This window comes from Rhinoraja longicauda, chromosome 6, assembly GCF_053455715.1.
Source record: "Rhinoraja longicauda isolate Sanriku21f chromosome 6, sRhiLon1.1, whole genome shotgun sequence".
Lineage (NCBI taxonomy): Eukaryota > Metazoa > Chordata > Chondrichthyes > Rajiformes > Arhynchobatidae > Rhinoraja > Rhinoraja longicauda.
This window is the reverse complement of record NC_135958.1, coordinates 75,162,892-75,179,784: the sequence shown is the minus strand read 5'-3', so window position 1 is coordinate 75,179,784 and position 16,893 is coordinate 75,162,892. Positions and strand designations below refer to the sequence as shown.

The 16,893-nt window shown below is 39.6% G+C and overlaps 1 protein-coding gene across 7 annotated transcripts in view; it reads right to left on the bottom strand.

Annotated features, from left to right (window-relative positions):
- Nucleotides 1–16,893, bottom strand: part of cyth1b (cytohesin 1b) — a 160,915-nt gene that overhangs the window by 26,551 nt on the left and 117,471 nt on the right. For all 7 annotated transcript variants that reach the window (XM_078401354.1, XM_078401358.1, XM_078401356.1 and 4 more), the window contains 4 exons: nt 8,703–8,769; nt 6,145–6,263; nt 2,901–2,981; nt 262–374 (listed from right to left, as the gene is read on the bottom strand). In XM_078401354.1, coding sequence (XP_078257480.1) covers nt 262–374; nt 2,901–2,981; nt 6,145–6,263; nt 8,703–8,769 — 380 coding nt within the window. The remainder of the gene's footprint in view (nt 1–261; nt 375–2,900; nt 2,982–6,144; nt 6,264–8,702; nt 8,770–16,893) is intronic.

Sequence of the window (16,893 nt, the reverse complement as noted above, 5' to 3'; positions counted from 1 at the left end):
GGATAGCGGAGTGAGGGGGTATGGGGAGAAGGCAGGAACGGGGTACTGATTGAGAGTGATCAGCCATGATCGCATTGAATGGCGGTGCTGGCTCGAAGGGCTGAATGGCCTACTCCAGCACCTATTGCCTATTGTCTAACACGACATTCAAATCTTAATTCTGAAGCTACATTGAAAATACGAAATAGTTGCTCAGTATATTCGTTCGAAGCAAGTTATTTTTGAGTTAACAGGCAAATACAGTGCACTGCTGTGGCTTACCAGTGGACTGAAAGACTCCAGGGTTACAATGACAATACCGCTGAGCAAAGGCTTCCATCATTCGATCAATCTTCTGTGCCTCTCCAGGTAACCGGAAACTCCACAAAAATTGCCTGATGTTTTGATATTAATTTTTAAAATAAAATTACCGCATTTCTAATAAGTTCATTAACTCCACAAAATTGCCTGATGTTTTGATATTAATTTAAAAAATAAAATTACTGTATTCATAATAAGTTAATTAGTAAGATTAATAATAAGATTCATTAATTTAAATTCGGATTGTAGATTTTAATTTTTTATTGCAAGGTAAGGTTAAAAATAATCACAGGAGCCAGCATGCATCTTTCACAAAGAATTAACAACATGATTCTATAAATATGTAGCATATTTTAGAACACTACAAGATGTAACATTTATGTAGTTATGTCTGTGGAAAGTTCTCCAAAGTTAAAAGAAATTAAGTTCATTTAAAATAATTTTGGTCGTACTAAATAGGTTTATATATCCAGCCCAGAGGGAACGTATTCAACTTATTTTATGCATATAGCATTAATTATATGTAATTGTACAATCCACCAATGTATTTTTCTCTCATGATGTATTTAATGTTCTACTTGTTCGATTAAGAGCATGTTAAGTTATTAAATAGAACACATAAGCAAGCATTTCACGTATTACTCCTACAACTTGATTCTTTCTTGAATTCTGTTCAAACTAGTGCTGAAGTTCCACTGCTGCCAATCCCTGATGAGTACCATCCTTTCATATATTACGGAACTAGGCCATTCAGCCCATACGGTTTGTGCTGACTCACAGAACAATCCTTTCCTTTACTAATTTTCCCGAAAACTTCTCTCCAAATTCAATTCCCACCTGATTCTATTACTTACACTCGTACTAAGGGCAATATAAAAAGGCCAATTAATCAACTCAACGGAAATGGAAAGAAATTGGACCATAAGGAAAACACACGTTGCCATAAGAGAAACGTGCACGCTCTACCCACACATAGCACCAGTGGTCAGATTAACCTGAGTTAATCAAAGACACAAAAAAAGCTGGAATAAATCAGTGGGCCGAGCAGCATCTCTGGAGAAAAGGAATAGGTGACATTTAGGGTGGAGACCCTGATACAGATTTCTTTTCTCAAGAGATGCTGATTGGCCTGCTGAATTACTCCAATGTTTTTTTTGTCTGCTATGTTTCCAATGCAGGTCAAATTTCAGTTTGCCACTGAGCTGAAGTTCTGATTCAAGTGAGTTAGATATAGATCTTGGGGTTAATGGAATCAAGGGATAAGGGGAGAAAGCAGGAACAGGGTACTGATTTTGGATGATCAGCCATGATCATATTGAATGGCGGTGCTGACTCGAAGTGCCGAATAGCCTACTCCTGCACCTATTTTCTATGTTTCTATGAGTGGCAGGAGCTATGAAAAGCAACTCAATTCAGCTGCATCACTGTGTGAGTTCCACACCCTCATGAAATGTCTCATTTCTCCCATACAAAGCTACACACTGCATTTTGAGTTTTCAATTCAGAAATCTTCTTTCAGAAATTTTCTCTGGAAATTAGGAGGCATCGGGCAGCTGAACAAATTTATATTCAACAGATACAAGAATAGATGTGTTTCAAACAAGCATTTTTTACACATTTAGAACTTTAACCTAAAAGGAAGTATTATCTGCTCAGTTCACATAAGCTGGTACTGTTCTCTAACAGGATTACATGATTGACGTATTCAACAGCTTTAACCAGTAAAGCATCAGGTGTTGCTGTCCACACAATGGAATCTCCAACTTCACGCAAAGATTGAATGGCAATTTCATGAAATAAAATTTGTATTTTACTAAAATATATTCATTTAATGCAGCTTGAAACTTATGAATGTTTTTTCCCATGTCCCAATGAAACCCAGGACATTCTGCTTCCATACTGAAAGAGCTTGAATTATGCATCCCTGAAGGATTATCTCAGTCTATTGATACTGGGTTGTGATGGTGCTCCACTCTCCTTCTTTATGCATTTTGGGTCTACCACAAACTACAATATTTGCTACAATCATATGATTATGTAAAAATAAACTAGTAATGCTTCTTTCTGATATTGTGGTGAATCTATCAGAACATCAGTTTAATAGAACACACTAATACAATTTTTTTGGCTAAAAAAAGCCATTTTGCACAATGATAGTTTGGTTTCCCCACATCCAACAGTACATAAATATTTACAGGTAGTTAACATGCACATGGTTACATTGAATTTTGCACAATAACAAATGGCCCTTGACACGAATTGATTACAAGCAGCAATCAACCGAGTTGTTAATTTTTTACAAAGCTATTTGGAGGTGTATAATATGCCATTAAAGTCATGTAACATGCAGTTGAATAACACAATCAAATATACTTTGAGATTGATTTTATCTTGCGTAAATGGATCGGTAGGAAGACAATAAGTTAATTTCCATCTCCAATAATCTTATAATCAGCCCATTGCCACTTCACAAGCAGCAGGCCACTGGGAATAAGCAAGTTAATTTCAATTTATTTGTGAGGGTCGAGGTAAAGGCAAATACTGCTGGGCTGCCTAAATGCTAACATCAATTTTCTGATATTTTGACAATTCATTCTTACCGCAAAGCCTGCACCAGATTTAAGTCTGTGAATTCATGAAGCTCCACAAATGCATGGAGAACCTTGACATTGAATTCATCTCTGCAAATGATCAGAAAGTAAACAAGAAGATATCATGAGTGTTGCACATATTTGTTCATTCATAAGTCATTTAGAATAAAGTACAACAAAAAATAGCCCTTCAGCCTTTCATGCCTGTGCTGTTAGGGAGTTGCCTACTTCCCTATTCCATATCCAGAACCCTACACATTCCCAAATTGTCAACAATGAAAGCTTCCGTCTGTGTTGAGAGTTCAAAAAATAACATGATTTATTACATCTTTTCACATTTTTAGGCACAAGGAGAACAATCCCAATTTCCCCAGTCTAACCTGATGGCTGAAATAGCTCATACCTGGAACCATTCCAACAATAATTCTCTGTACATTCCAGGACATTCAGATACTAGGTGATCAGAATTAGAAATATTACCACAATTCTGGCGTAACCAGTGGTTTATGCAATTACAGCACAACTTCCCAACATTCGTATGCTATTCTCCCATTTATGAATCTCAGAATCATATTTCTTTACTAAGCACTTCCTTAATTTATCCTGCGACTTTCAAGGATTTATGTCCATTAACAACACAGTTCCCATGTTCCTGCATACAACTCATAGACTGCACATTTCTAATGGCTACCTTTGTTCTCTCTGCTCAAGTACATCACTTCACATTTCTCTGTATTAAATTTTGATTGCCATTCGTCTGTCTGCTCTACCAGCCAATGTCATCTCAAAAAAAGACACATAGTACTGGAGTAACTCAACTGGTCAGGCAGCGACTCTGGAGAACATGGGTGGATTGTGGTACCAGGGGTGTTGGTGGGGGAGGTTAATAAAGCTGGGAGAGAGGAGGGGCAGGTCATAGCCTTTGATAGGTAGATAGTTGGACAAAGGTCAGAGATGAAAAGACAAAAAGTGTGAGAATGGAGTGGCTTCACAATACACAATTCTTCTCACCTAAAGTAATACCCCCCCCCCCCCCCCCCACCTTCTATAGGGGAGCACACTATCAGGTAAAATCCTGACCAAGATAGCGACAGCTGGTGACCTAATGCTACTTTCAATTAAAATGGAATCTTTACGTCAGCTGTTTAGACTGTGGTGGAAAGTACGCATTTACAATATTACAGCATAGGTTCACTAGGTTAATTCCCAGGATGGCAGGACTGACGTATGATGAAAGAATGGATCGACTGGGATTGTATTCGCTGGAATTTAGGAGAGGGAATCTTATAGAAACATAAAATTCTTAGTGGATTGGACAGGGTAGATGCAGGGAAAATGTTCCCAATGTTGGAGTCCAGAACCAGGGGTCACAGTTAAAGAATAAGGGGTAGGCCATTTAGAACTGAGATGAGGAAAAACTTTTTCACCCAGAGAGTTGTGAATCTGTGGAATTCTCTGTCACAAAAGGTAGATTCACTGCATGTTTTCAAGAGAGAGTTAGATTTAGAGGGCTAAGGGAATCAAGGGATATGGGGAAAAAGCTGGAACGGGGTACTGATTTTGGATGATCAGCCATGATCATATTGAATGGCGGTGCTGACTCAAAGGGCCGAATGGCCTACTCCTGCACCTGTTTTCTATGTTTCTATTAACCTCTGTAGCATTCCATACCTAAATAAATTAGCTCAGTACTTGACACATGGGCAAAGATCGGCATTAAGCCAACATTTTAGACGGGTATTGGTATATTATTGTCACAAGCACCGAGGTACAATGAAACGTTTTGTTTGCATGCTATCAAATTAAATCAGATACTATACACAAGTATAATCAAGCCACACACAAATGCAACAGGTAAAGCAAAGAGAAAAAGAGTGCAGAATGTATTTTTTGCAGCATTGTAGCTTAACAATTACAGAAAAAAAAGTCTAGCTTCTACAATGAAGCTAAGTTGGAGGATTGTCTTATCTTATGGGAAACCGTTCAATAGTCTGATAACAGAGGGGAAGTTCCCGAGTCTGGTGGTACGTGCTTTCAAGCTTTTGTATCCGAGACAGCGTGAAGTGTAGATCGAGTCAAGAGTGTTTTGACATATGTCCCGAAACTGAACAATGAAATTCTTACTTGCAGCAGCACAACAGATATGTAAACATAATACTCTATAAACATCATAATAAACAACAACAATCATAATAAACAACAACAAAATATCAGTATATATTTTTAAAAAATCAATAATAATGCAAAGACAAAAATACACCCCAAGTCTATGTAGTCTGAGCTTATTTGGTGGTTGTAGTGATTGATAGCTTGATGGTTGTTGTGAAGAAGCTGCTCCTGAACCTGGACATTACAGTTTTCAGGCTCCTATACCTTCTTCCTGATGGCGAGTGAAATGAGAGCATGGCCAGGATGGTGTGAGTTTCTTATGATGCTGGCTGCCTTTATGAGGCATCAACTTCTGTAAACCCCTTAAATGCTGGGGAAATCAGTACCCTTAATGGAGTCAAAAGTGAAGAGTGTGGTCTGTGTGATGGACTCAGCTACATCCGCAACTCCCTGCAATTTCTCAGTCTTGGGCAGAGTTGCTGAGTCAAGCTGATGCATCTTGATAAGATGCTTTCTAAGGTGCATTTAAGAAGTTGGTAAGAGTTGTTGGAGACATGCTGGATTTCTTTTGTCTTCTGAGGAAGTAGAGGCATTGGTGAACTTTTCTGGCTGTAGCTTCAATGTGGATTGGCCCGGTCAGATTATTTTTGATATTTATGCCTTGGAACTGGAAGCCCTTAACTATTTCCCCTTTGGCACCATTACTGCTGATTGGAACAAGTATTTCTCAAGGCTTCCAAAAGTCAATAACTAGCTCTTTCATCTTGCTGACCTTGAGGGAGAGGTTGTTGTCTTGACATCATATTACTTAGCTCTCAACCTCCTTCCTGTACTCCTCCTCATCATTGTTCAAGATCCCACCATTACAATGGAGTCATCTGCAAACTTGAACAGAATGTGGCCGCAAGGTCGTGAGTGTATAAGGAGTATAGTAAAAGGCTAAGAACCATCCTTTTGGGGCATGATGATGAGAATTTTGTTTTGTCACCAATCCTCATGAGTCTCATAATATAAAATTTGGGATTGCTTTTGCAGTAGATTATGAAAGCAGAAAATAGAATAATATTCCATAGTTTACATTCAGTTTGAAGTGGAAGATTGAGTTGTCAGAAAATAGGTGGTTCATAATTAATAAACATATTACCTCTCTCCAAGATAATCCCCAATTGCAGTCTTGTTTAGTCCCTCCCCTTTATATAAAAACTGTGCAATATCCTCTCGAGTGTTCTTTAATAGCTCATTTTCAATCAAGAATTGAATCCCCTGTAACAGAGAACAGTTAAAATTCACTTGATGACTTTATAAAACAGTATTAGAGCATTTATTTTAACCTATCCCATTACCATGGGTACTAGAGAATACAGTCCAGTCGAGAAACACGAGGATGGAATGCTTTTGAAAGCAAATGTGCAGATGTGATACAATTAAGAAACATAGATTTTTAAAAATCCCTTAAAGACATAACATTTTAGATTTTGATTGAAAATGTTTAACAAATCCCATCTATCTAATAGAGTGTATGGCTATCAATAGTTTTGTTTCTAATGTTATTATGTTTACCTTTATCATTTGTTCAATAAACATGCAATGGAAGAATTCAGTGCGTATGTCTTATCCCTAATGTGTTTTTTTTAATCTGGTCTTGTATTGATCGAAAGATCAGAATGAAGAATAGTTATAACTGCAATGATTCAGGTTAATCATGTGTTTCTATGGGGAATGGTGTGCAATCACAAGTTTTATAAGGTTTTTATGACATTACTGCACCAATGTTAATGAGAGATTGTTTTAAAAAAAAAATCCAGTGTAAACTAAGAGAAAGGTTGTTACAAAGAGAAACTCTGTTTCACACCCCAGAGATGCTGCCTGACCCGCTGAGCGTCTCCAGTTTAATTCATTTTTATTTCATATCTTTTTTTTAAATCGGAAAGTTTATTTATCTTTGAATATCATAAAATGAATGCAAGGTCATTTTTGAATTATATTCAGAGAAATAACAATTTTGCATAACATAAACAATTCAATACAACAATGCTCAATTGTTAACGTCAATAATTTGCAAATATCCTGGAAGGGAATGAAGGCAATTACTATAATTAAACTTTCTTTCATTATAGGAATCCTGCCTTTGTGCAGATTGGCTGGTCTCCAACAAATCACAAATGTGCTTTATTAATGAGTCTCTCTTGATAAATGAGGGTAATAAACCAAAATATAACTAAGCTGTTCATGGAGTTGTAGAGATACTTTACTGATCACACAACCTTATTACTGTTAATACACGGAGTAAAATAATGATTATTGTTATTTTAATAGAATGATATATGATTATTTTCCCCTCTGATTTTGTTACCTATCTCCAACCAAAAACGTAGGCATCAGGCCTGTTCCCAATAAACTTAATTTTCAGCCATAAAAAAATGATAAAGTGCTAAATGGATTGCAACAATTTCTCAAATTTGGCGTGTATTCAGACATAGCTTACGTCACTGTTAGTAGCACAATGATTGTGAAGCAATTTTAAATGTTTATTAATAATGCTGAGAAGTGGGTAAACAAAGACTGTAAAGAAGAAAACAATAAATAATTCATTGTGTGAAGTTCAACATTTCTCACCTCTTCCAAAATCTATAACTTGTTTTTTTTCTGCACACATAAATTCCACAACAAATACATATAAAAACAGACTAGTATCATGAAATCTGAGGATTTATATACTTCATAAACACTGTGCATGTATGGACAACAGAGTCAAGTAACTTAAATAACATGATGTGATGAAGGATTAGATGCTATCAATATTTTCCCTACAGAGATCAAAGTAACAAAAATATAAGTAGTTGTTTTATGCTTGCATAAGGTACCAAATCACATTACCATTTTTCTGGAGATACTGACGAAAATATAAATGTGATCACAGAAATTCATTTGGGACTCTTTTAATCGTTGAGTAATGTGATTCAATTGGCATTCCTAGTTTTCAATCAATGCATCTGTGCTTTGAAACTAAAATTGCCAATAATTGGTGCAATTGCCCACGTCCAATTAATGATTCGAAAAGATGGCATAAATAAGACCATACAGTACTACAGACGATGCATCTTTGAAACTATAATAAATTTCACTAAGGAGCAAAAGTTTAACTTGAAATATGGTACAACGCGACAGACCATATTTCAAGTTAAACTTTTGCTCCTTAGTGAAATTTATTATAGTTTCAAAGATGCATCGTCTGTAGTACTGTATGGTCTTATTTATGCCATTCATTGGCATCTGAAAGATGACTTTCTAACAATGTTGCTCTAATTTTTTATGAATATCTTGCATAAATTGTGAATTTGCAGGTGTTTTTGACTAGTGGACTAATTTCTCGCAAATTTGTACCACTCACCATCAACTAATTAAGTGAGAACAACGGGGTAAATTACATGTTTGCTGAGGTGAGCACCCTTGATGGGTTGAAATACCTTGTTACATTTACTACTCCCTTACACGCATGCCTGAATTAAGTCCAAATGTTGTCCCACAGAAGAGGGAAGACACCAGAATGCCTCCCTTGTACCTCAACCCCTCCCTTTCATCATCACTGAATTAACCCAATAGTTGTTGCGTTGATTAACTAAGGTCTATATATTAGCCATATCCAGCAATAAAAACACTAGCTCAAAACATTGAAAATACAGAAACAATAAGATTTCTCACCTTCTTGGGATCCATATTGAATTTCTTCCGACCCATTGCCATTTGTTTATTCCGCTGCATATTTTTTCTGGAAAATAAATTAAAATCAAATGTTAATTGCAAAGTACAGCCATCGATGACTATGTTGTTTACAAGTATACTTAACATGACATAAAAACATAAAATACTGGAAGACTCTGCACTCCTCCAATTCTGACGTTCTGAGCAACTATCATTTCAATTGCTTCATCAGGGGCTACAGAGTGCACCATCTACAAAGGCCATTGCACCCACTTATCCAGACCACTCCATTGACACTGCCCAAACACACAACTTCTACCACCAAGAATAATGTCAGCAAGTACACGGGGTCAAGTAGAGCAAACTATGTATTGTGCATTCAGGCAGCCTTAGTGACGTTACATTATGTGGTTGGAAGCTTTTCTTGGCATCATTCAGGTTGCAAATAATTGGGATTAGCCTCAGGCAAGCCCCAAGGAGAGGAACTGAATTACCGATAGTCAATGAAATTTGCACTCGGTTACCAACAGTAAATAGCTTTCTCATGCTACATCCATGAAGAGATGAGACTACATGGCTCAGAATGTACCTTCACCAAGACTGCAGTGGATTGAGAATATAGCTTAGCACTACCTTTTCAGGGGCAGTTAGGGCAATACTGGCTAGGAAATAGGGAAATGCTGGCTTTTCCAGGAACACCCAGACAAATAAATGAAAATAAAGTCATGTTGATTGTCACTTTGGTGGTGGTGAGAGAATATGTTTAGAATAGAGGAATAACTATTTAATATATATTCCCTCACCGCCACCAATGTACTGTAGCTGCAACATATACCACTAACAGAACACATTGCTACAATTCACCAAGGCTTCTTCAAGACCACCCCTCTTATCCACCATATTAACCATCCAAAAACACATGGTCAGCAAGTGTATGTGGTCACAATCGTGAAAGGTGGTTCAAGAAAGTGGCTCATCACCACAATTATGGATGGACGATGCCCAGATGTCAGATGAACGACTGTTTCACTTAATGCAAGATTCTTAGCAGTGGAATTCTCTGGCTCAACCATTCACATATTTTCTCTTCTTTACGTCACTCCTTAAAACTGACCTTCTGACCTAGCTTATAGTCAACTGCCTGAATATCTTATGTATTCAGTGCATTTGCTGATACTCCGATAATGTACCTGGACACATTGTAGCACACTACAGGCTTCAGAACCCCTGGGAAAGCATCTCTTGCACCTGATCCCACTTCTTCTTCGCCACCCCCCCACCATTTCAATAACCTTCGACACTTGCCTGTGTAAAAGGGTTTTGAACAGATTTATATTAGTTCCTATATTTCAGAGACGTCAAACCAACACAAATAGATTTCCTTTTAATTAAAAAATGAAAAAGTAAATTAAAGTTTAAAAAAATTTAAACACCTGACTGGCATCTAATCTGTAAATTGGTTTTGATTTTATTGGCATTTTACAGTGTAATGTCAAATTGCAATACAATTTTAAATAAATGTTGTTTTTTTTAAGCAGGTAGTGGTTTATTTTGACTCATGAAGTGCTTTGAGACCCTCCATCGCACAGATAAGCAACATGATTTACATAATATATTCTAAGTAGTTAAACATCCAAAAGCATTTCGCAAGAATGTTATCGAACAATATTAATCATTGATCCGCATAAATACTAGGACATGTAACCATTAACTTGGAGAGATTGGAAAGAAGAGGCGAGAGGTCCAGGCAGGGAACTCTAGGCCTTGACAGGTGACGGTTTAATACTGGAATGATGAGAGTTAGGGACTTGGAAGAGATCAAGGGTTTGTGGAGCAGGAGGTGGTTAGAGATAGAATGGGGTGAGTAAGAGGATATTTTTAAATAGATGCAAATTTTAAAACTATTACTGTGCCTGAGCCAGTGGGCACAGGAATGATCAATGGAACTTGGGTAATTTAGGATTGCTCTGTGATGAAACTAGTAAAGCTGCTGCCTCACGGCTCCAAAGACTCAGGTTCAATTCTAATCTTTGGTGCTGTAATTAGGGTCTAAAGAGAGGTCACGACTCAAAACATCTCCCATTCACGTTCTCCAGAGTTACCTCCTGAACCGTTCAGTTACTCTGACACTATGTATCTTTTTTTGGTGCTATAAGTGTGGTTTCACAGGGTGTTCTGGTTTCCTCCTACATCCCAAAGATGTGCAGGTTTAAATGACCACTATAAATTCCCTCTATTGGGTAGACGAGGAATGAAATCTGAAGCGAGTTAATAGGAAAGTGCGAAAAACAGGTGACGGGAAAAATTATTGAGAGAATAAAATTTAATTGTGAACTGTATAGACGATGGATTGAAATAGATTTCTATGGCATGAGAAAATATGGAGTTATGAAATTCTGGATAATCTCAAGTTCACAGAAGCTACAATCTGGAACGCCAGCCAGGTAAACACTCAACAGCTGCATATAAACACATGTTGAACACTTGTTTCTGTTCTCATGGATATATTAATCTTTTTGAATTATGGAAAGCAAAACTTCTATTTCAATACATTTTTAAATTAATAATATTCTATATTTGCAGATGTACTAATCTAGCTCAGGGCTATCGATACTTTTCACATTCACTAGATTACTCAAAAAGAGCATGGTGTGAGCAAAGAAGAGGAATGCTGCCTCATTGTTTAAAATGGACACAGCCATACCATGGTTGGACAGCAAGATGTGCCTGTTAACAATGACCTGAATCCTACCGCCCAGATTTTTGCCTCTATATTGTCCCTAAACCCCTACCAGCAAGGTACACACTCATTGATCCAATTGTCCTCTCGCTCTCAGAGTTGGCAGAGAGATAACAAGACCTCAATGGCAAGTAAACTTCACTGTGGCCTAGAACACCCTGGTGGCCTTTCACAGCTTGCTGATTTCAAAGACCTTTCATTTTTTTAAAATAGTTATAATGTTCAAAGACATCACCTTTTGATCGCATGGGATATATTCACAATCTCAAAACCAGCTTCTGATGTTCAGAAAGACCATATGGCTTGGGAACTAGAAATTCGTAAATATATCACACAAGAGTGGGTGCATAAATCTTTCTAGATGATGTCTTTACGACCAGGAAGAGCATCTTAATGATAATGTTCATCATGAATAACATCAAAGTAGATTGTTGACGCTCGAACTCTGAACCAGTGAAAGCTTTCAACACATTCCAAAAACTCCACTCTGATTTTGCAGCTGCACAGCTTGTAATAACATAATTTGTTATTATGGAGGCTGCAACGGATCGTTCGCACAGCTGAGAAGGTTGTTGGCAGCAACCTTCCCCCCATTGATGAACTGTACACTGCAAGGGCCAGGAAGCGAGCGGGCAAGATCATCTCTGACCCTTCTCACCCTGGCCACAAACTCTTTGAAGCACTTCCCTCTGGAAGGCGACTCCGGACTGTCAAAGCAGCCACAGCCAGAAATAAAAACAGCTTTTTTCCACGAGTGATAGTTCTACTCAATAACCAAAGTCTGTAGTCTCTTTTTTGCTCTGGTTTATTTTCACCCACATGTTTAGACCGTAATGTTGTATCCTTATTGTTTTGATGTGGTTATGCTTTATTCCTAATTGTTAACTGTATGTTTGTGTTGTCATTTCTGAGCGGAGCACCAAGGCACATTCCTTGTATATGCATACATGGCCAATAAACTTATTCATTCATTCATTCATTCATTCTGACAGTTCAAATAAATAATTTTTTACACCAACACTGATCTTGTGCTCCATACGCAAGCCAACAGTAGAACAGCCAAACAGAAGTGAAGGAGATGCACTGCGCCGTGATTAATCAAAATGTAATTAACCATTGAATCATTGTGATATGTTACAATAATGACAGAAAATTTAAATACAAACCTAATCAAATCTCTCTTGCGACAGAAAAACAAATCTATTATCTGCATTTGTTGGGGAGATTTTAAATATTGTTTTGTACTACACTTCTGGTGCAATGTGAAGAGTGAGATAGGTTGAACTAATTTTACAGATTAGGATTTGACATTGTGCATTTGCCTGGTTGGGTGCGGCCACGAGGAGCATTAATGGAAGTTCCCAGGGCAGGGAGAGGTGGGGGGTACTGAAGACTTAAGTTGCCACTGTTTCTTTAAATGAATGCAGCCACACAATCCTTTTATGTTACAGTCATAGAGCCATATAGCCTGAAAACAAGTCCTTCGACCAAATTTGCTCATGCCAACTAACTTGCCCCATCTACCTAATCCCACCTGCCTGCATTTGGCCCAAAGCTTTCCTATCCGTACCAGTCCAAAAGTTTCTTAAATGTTGTGAAAGTACCTGTCTCAACTACCTCTTCTGGCAGCCTGTTCCATATACCTACCACCCTTTGTATAAAAAAGTTGCCCCTCAGGTTTCTATTAAATCTTTCCCCCCTCACCTTAAACATGTTCTCTGGTTCGTGATTTCCCTAGTCCGGATAAAAGACTGTGTATTTACTCTCTAATCCTCTCATGATCTTACACACCTCTATAAGGTGACCCCTCATCCTCCAGTGCTCCGTAATAAAGTCCTCATCTGCTAGCCTCCCTTTTGTTCAGCCTCTCAAGTCTTCATTATTCCTCCCTGCACCGTTTCCAGCTTAACATCATCTTTCCTATAGCAGGGCGACCAAAACAATGCACATCAAAAAAAAATCCCAGTTTTGGCGAAGGTGTAGATACTTCTCATATAGACTTCAGCCTTTACAGAAGCTGTTCGGAACAAGTAATAGGCCAGGCAACACGTTGTCACTGGGCCAATGAGGCAGAGACAGAAGGAACCCCATTTTTGTGAACTGGCAATGAAACAGCTCAAGTTGATGAGTGGGAGGCACTGCAAAGTGAAGATTGTCTGTTTTGGCACACAGGATGTTTCAGTGGAGGACAGCAGCAGCGTTACTGGCAGGAGGCAATAACCAAGCTGATAGAGCGTGCAAGAAACTGGAGCAGAGCAGGAGGAAGATGCGACACCTCAAAGACGTTGCCATGGTAAACCTGGCCAATATTAACACGTCCCATTAACATAGTTTTGCCAGGCAATTATCTAATGCTTGGCCTTCACATAACCTTCCAGCTCTTCCACTGCTGAGATACATCCCTATGTCGTTCAAATTGGATTGGCGACTCACAAATGAAAACCTTGGTACAGCTTTAAAAGAGCTTCACAGCGAAAATGTTTGATAGGACTTCCAAGATAACTCCAATGGTTCTTTATGAAGGGACATGGATCGATTGCAGACAGATGAGATTAGATTAATTTGGCATCATGTTCGGCATGTTCATTGTAGGGGCTATTCCTGTGCCATACTGTTCTATGACCAAGATTCTTCATGTTCAGACCTTATCATGTCATATAAACTACTGAGACCAAATGATTGTCAATGTTGCTGTTTCAGTTCAATTTTCGGAAATATTACTTGGGGTTCATTGAATATAGAAGAAATCACATTGCCACGAGTACCACTTGACTACTAAATCTATCATATGGCCCAACAGCTTGAACACAAAGATCTGTACACAAAACACAATACGTAAGATTACAATGTAATCTATCACAGATGTTGTAATATCATTTTGTGAAGATTTGTATTACCAGTTTACTACAGTGTATTGGTGACATAAGTGGCTGTAGTTGCTGGAATCTTGAGCAAAAAACAAACACTGGAGGAACTCAGTGGGTCAGGCAGCATTTGAGGAAGGATTGGACAGGCTGCCTGACCCGCTCAGTTCCTCCAAAATTGTTTTTTATTACAGTATACTGTATTTAAAAAATAACCTATTATATTTTATCACATACATAATAATCTGATGATACAATACAATATATCTTTACTGTCATCGTACAGGGGTACAACGAGATTAGGAATGCGCCTCCCATACGATGCAATAATTTAGTTAATTTAAACAACAGCAACCCAACAAAACAAATTGTAACAGTTTTAAGACAGAATAAAGTGCAAGTAGATCTGTGCCGGATCACTGTGCGATGTGACCATCCGGCTCAGCAGGACCAGTTCATAGCAGCTATGGCCCTGGGGATGAAGGTGTTCCTGAGTCTGGAGGTGCGGGCATAGAAGGCCTTGTATCGTCTGCCCGATGGAAGGAGTTCGAACAGACTGTTGCAGGGGTGTGAAGAGTCTTTGTAGATGCTGGTGGCTTTTCTGAGGCATCGTGTGTTGTAGATGCCCTCCAAGTCTGGTAGCTGTGTTCCGATGGTCCTCTGAGCTCTATGGACTACCCGCTGAAGAGCTTTCCTTTCTGCCTCCGTGCAGCTGAGGTACCACACAGGGATGCCATGCGTTAGGATGCTCTCTATGGTGCAGCGGTAGAATGTCGTCAGCAGCAGTTGGGGTAGACCAGACTTTTTCAGTGTTCTTAGGTAGAACAGTCGTTGCTGTGCCTTCTTGACCAGCGCAGCAGTGTTATTGGACCATGTTAGGTCCTCCGAAATGTGAGTGCCCAGAAACTTGAAGCTAGACACTCTCTCCACACTGTCCCCGTTGATAGAGATCGGGGCGTATTCCCCGTTATGTGACCTACGGAAGTTGATAATCAGCTCCTTGGTCTTGGTGGTATTTAGGGACAGGTTGTTATCAGAGCACCAGTCCGCCAGGTTCTGCACCTCCGCTCTGTATTTTGTTTCATCACCATTGGTGAAAAGCCCGATCACCGTTGTGTCGTCTGCAAACTTGACAATGGTGTTGGTGTCGAATGCAGGAACACAGTCGTGTGTGAAGAGGGAGTAGAGCATGGGGCTCAGAACACAGCCCTGTGATGTGCCGGTACTCAGGGTGATAGTGGAGGACAGGTGCGGGCCCATTCTCACTGCCTGCGGTCGCTCCAGCAGGAAGTCCAGGATCCAGTCGCATAACGACGAGCTGAGGCCTAGCTGGTGGAGTTTGGTGATAAGCTTGGTGGGGACGACCGTGTTGAAGGCAGAGCTGTGGTCTATGAATAGCATCCTCACGTACATGCCCTGTCTCTCCAGGTGAGTCAGGACAGTGTGAAGAGCCAGAGAGATGGCGTCCTCTGTGGATCTATTTGCCCTGTATGCAAATTGATGTGGGTCCAGTGAGTCAGGGATGCTGGATTTGATGTGTGAGAGGACCAGCCTTTCAAAGCATTTCATGACTATCGGCGTTAGGGCAACCGGGCGGTAGTCGTTCAGGTTACACACACAGGATGCAGCGCACACTGCTTTTTGGAAGTCAGGAGAGCATGGTGGCCATTCTCTATCGCCTTCTCAATGGCTGACTATAGCTTGAGGAAACTATTATTCAAATTATTACATGCATAAATATAGGGATTAATTTAAAAAACAAATCAAAACCTGCCTTCGGGAATTGCTGCTTCTTTTACAAACATAAATAAAAATTCTTGAGGCATGAGCATTTATCCAGAAGATCCACAGTCTTCTCTAGACATCACCATGCATATTCAGCCACTAGAGTGAATCTTGGTCAATGTCCTTCTCTCAAAAATGTTTCTATCATGTACTGGTGTAAGGATCACATGCAATTTTAAATTGCTTTGCGAGGACCTGCAGTTTACCTGTACTTTGTGGGCAACTAATGTGGTCACCACTGTATTCCCTGACTGACCGCAGACTGCCTTTAAAACATATCTGTCTTTTCTTTGGAGAATTTACACAGGATTATTATTACAAATAATGACATGTCACCGAATTATCACCAGAAAGAATGAATTTAACTCCTTGGAAGTCTCATGCCTCTGAAACTAAGGTAAATACAGTATTTATTGTATGTGTGAGTATTTATTGTATGTATGTCGGTCCCCTGGGTGGGGGCCGACATCGGGAGCTCCGGCAGCAGCAGCGTCTTCGCCCGCCCCGAATCGCGGGGCTTGGGTCGGCCCGCCGCGGACCTTTCACCATCCGGCGGGGCCTGAAATAGGCCGCGGGATTTTTCTCCGCCCGGCGGGGGCTTCAATGTCGGGAGCCATGACCGCCCCGACGTGCAGCAGCGGCGTCTTCGCCCGCCCGGATCGCAGGGCTTGGGTCGGCCCGCTGCGGACCTTTCACCGTCTGGCGCGGCCTGGAACGTGGCAACTTCAACAGCCTGACTGCGGGAGAAGACGACAGGGGAGGAGAAAAGACATTCTGGCCTTCCATCACAGTGAGGAGGTGA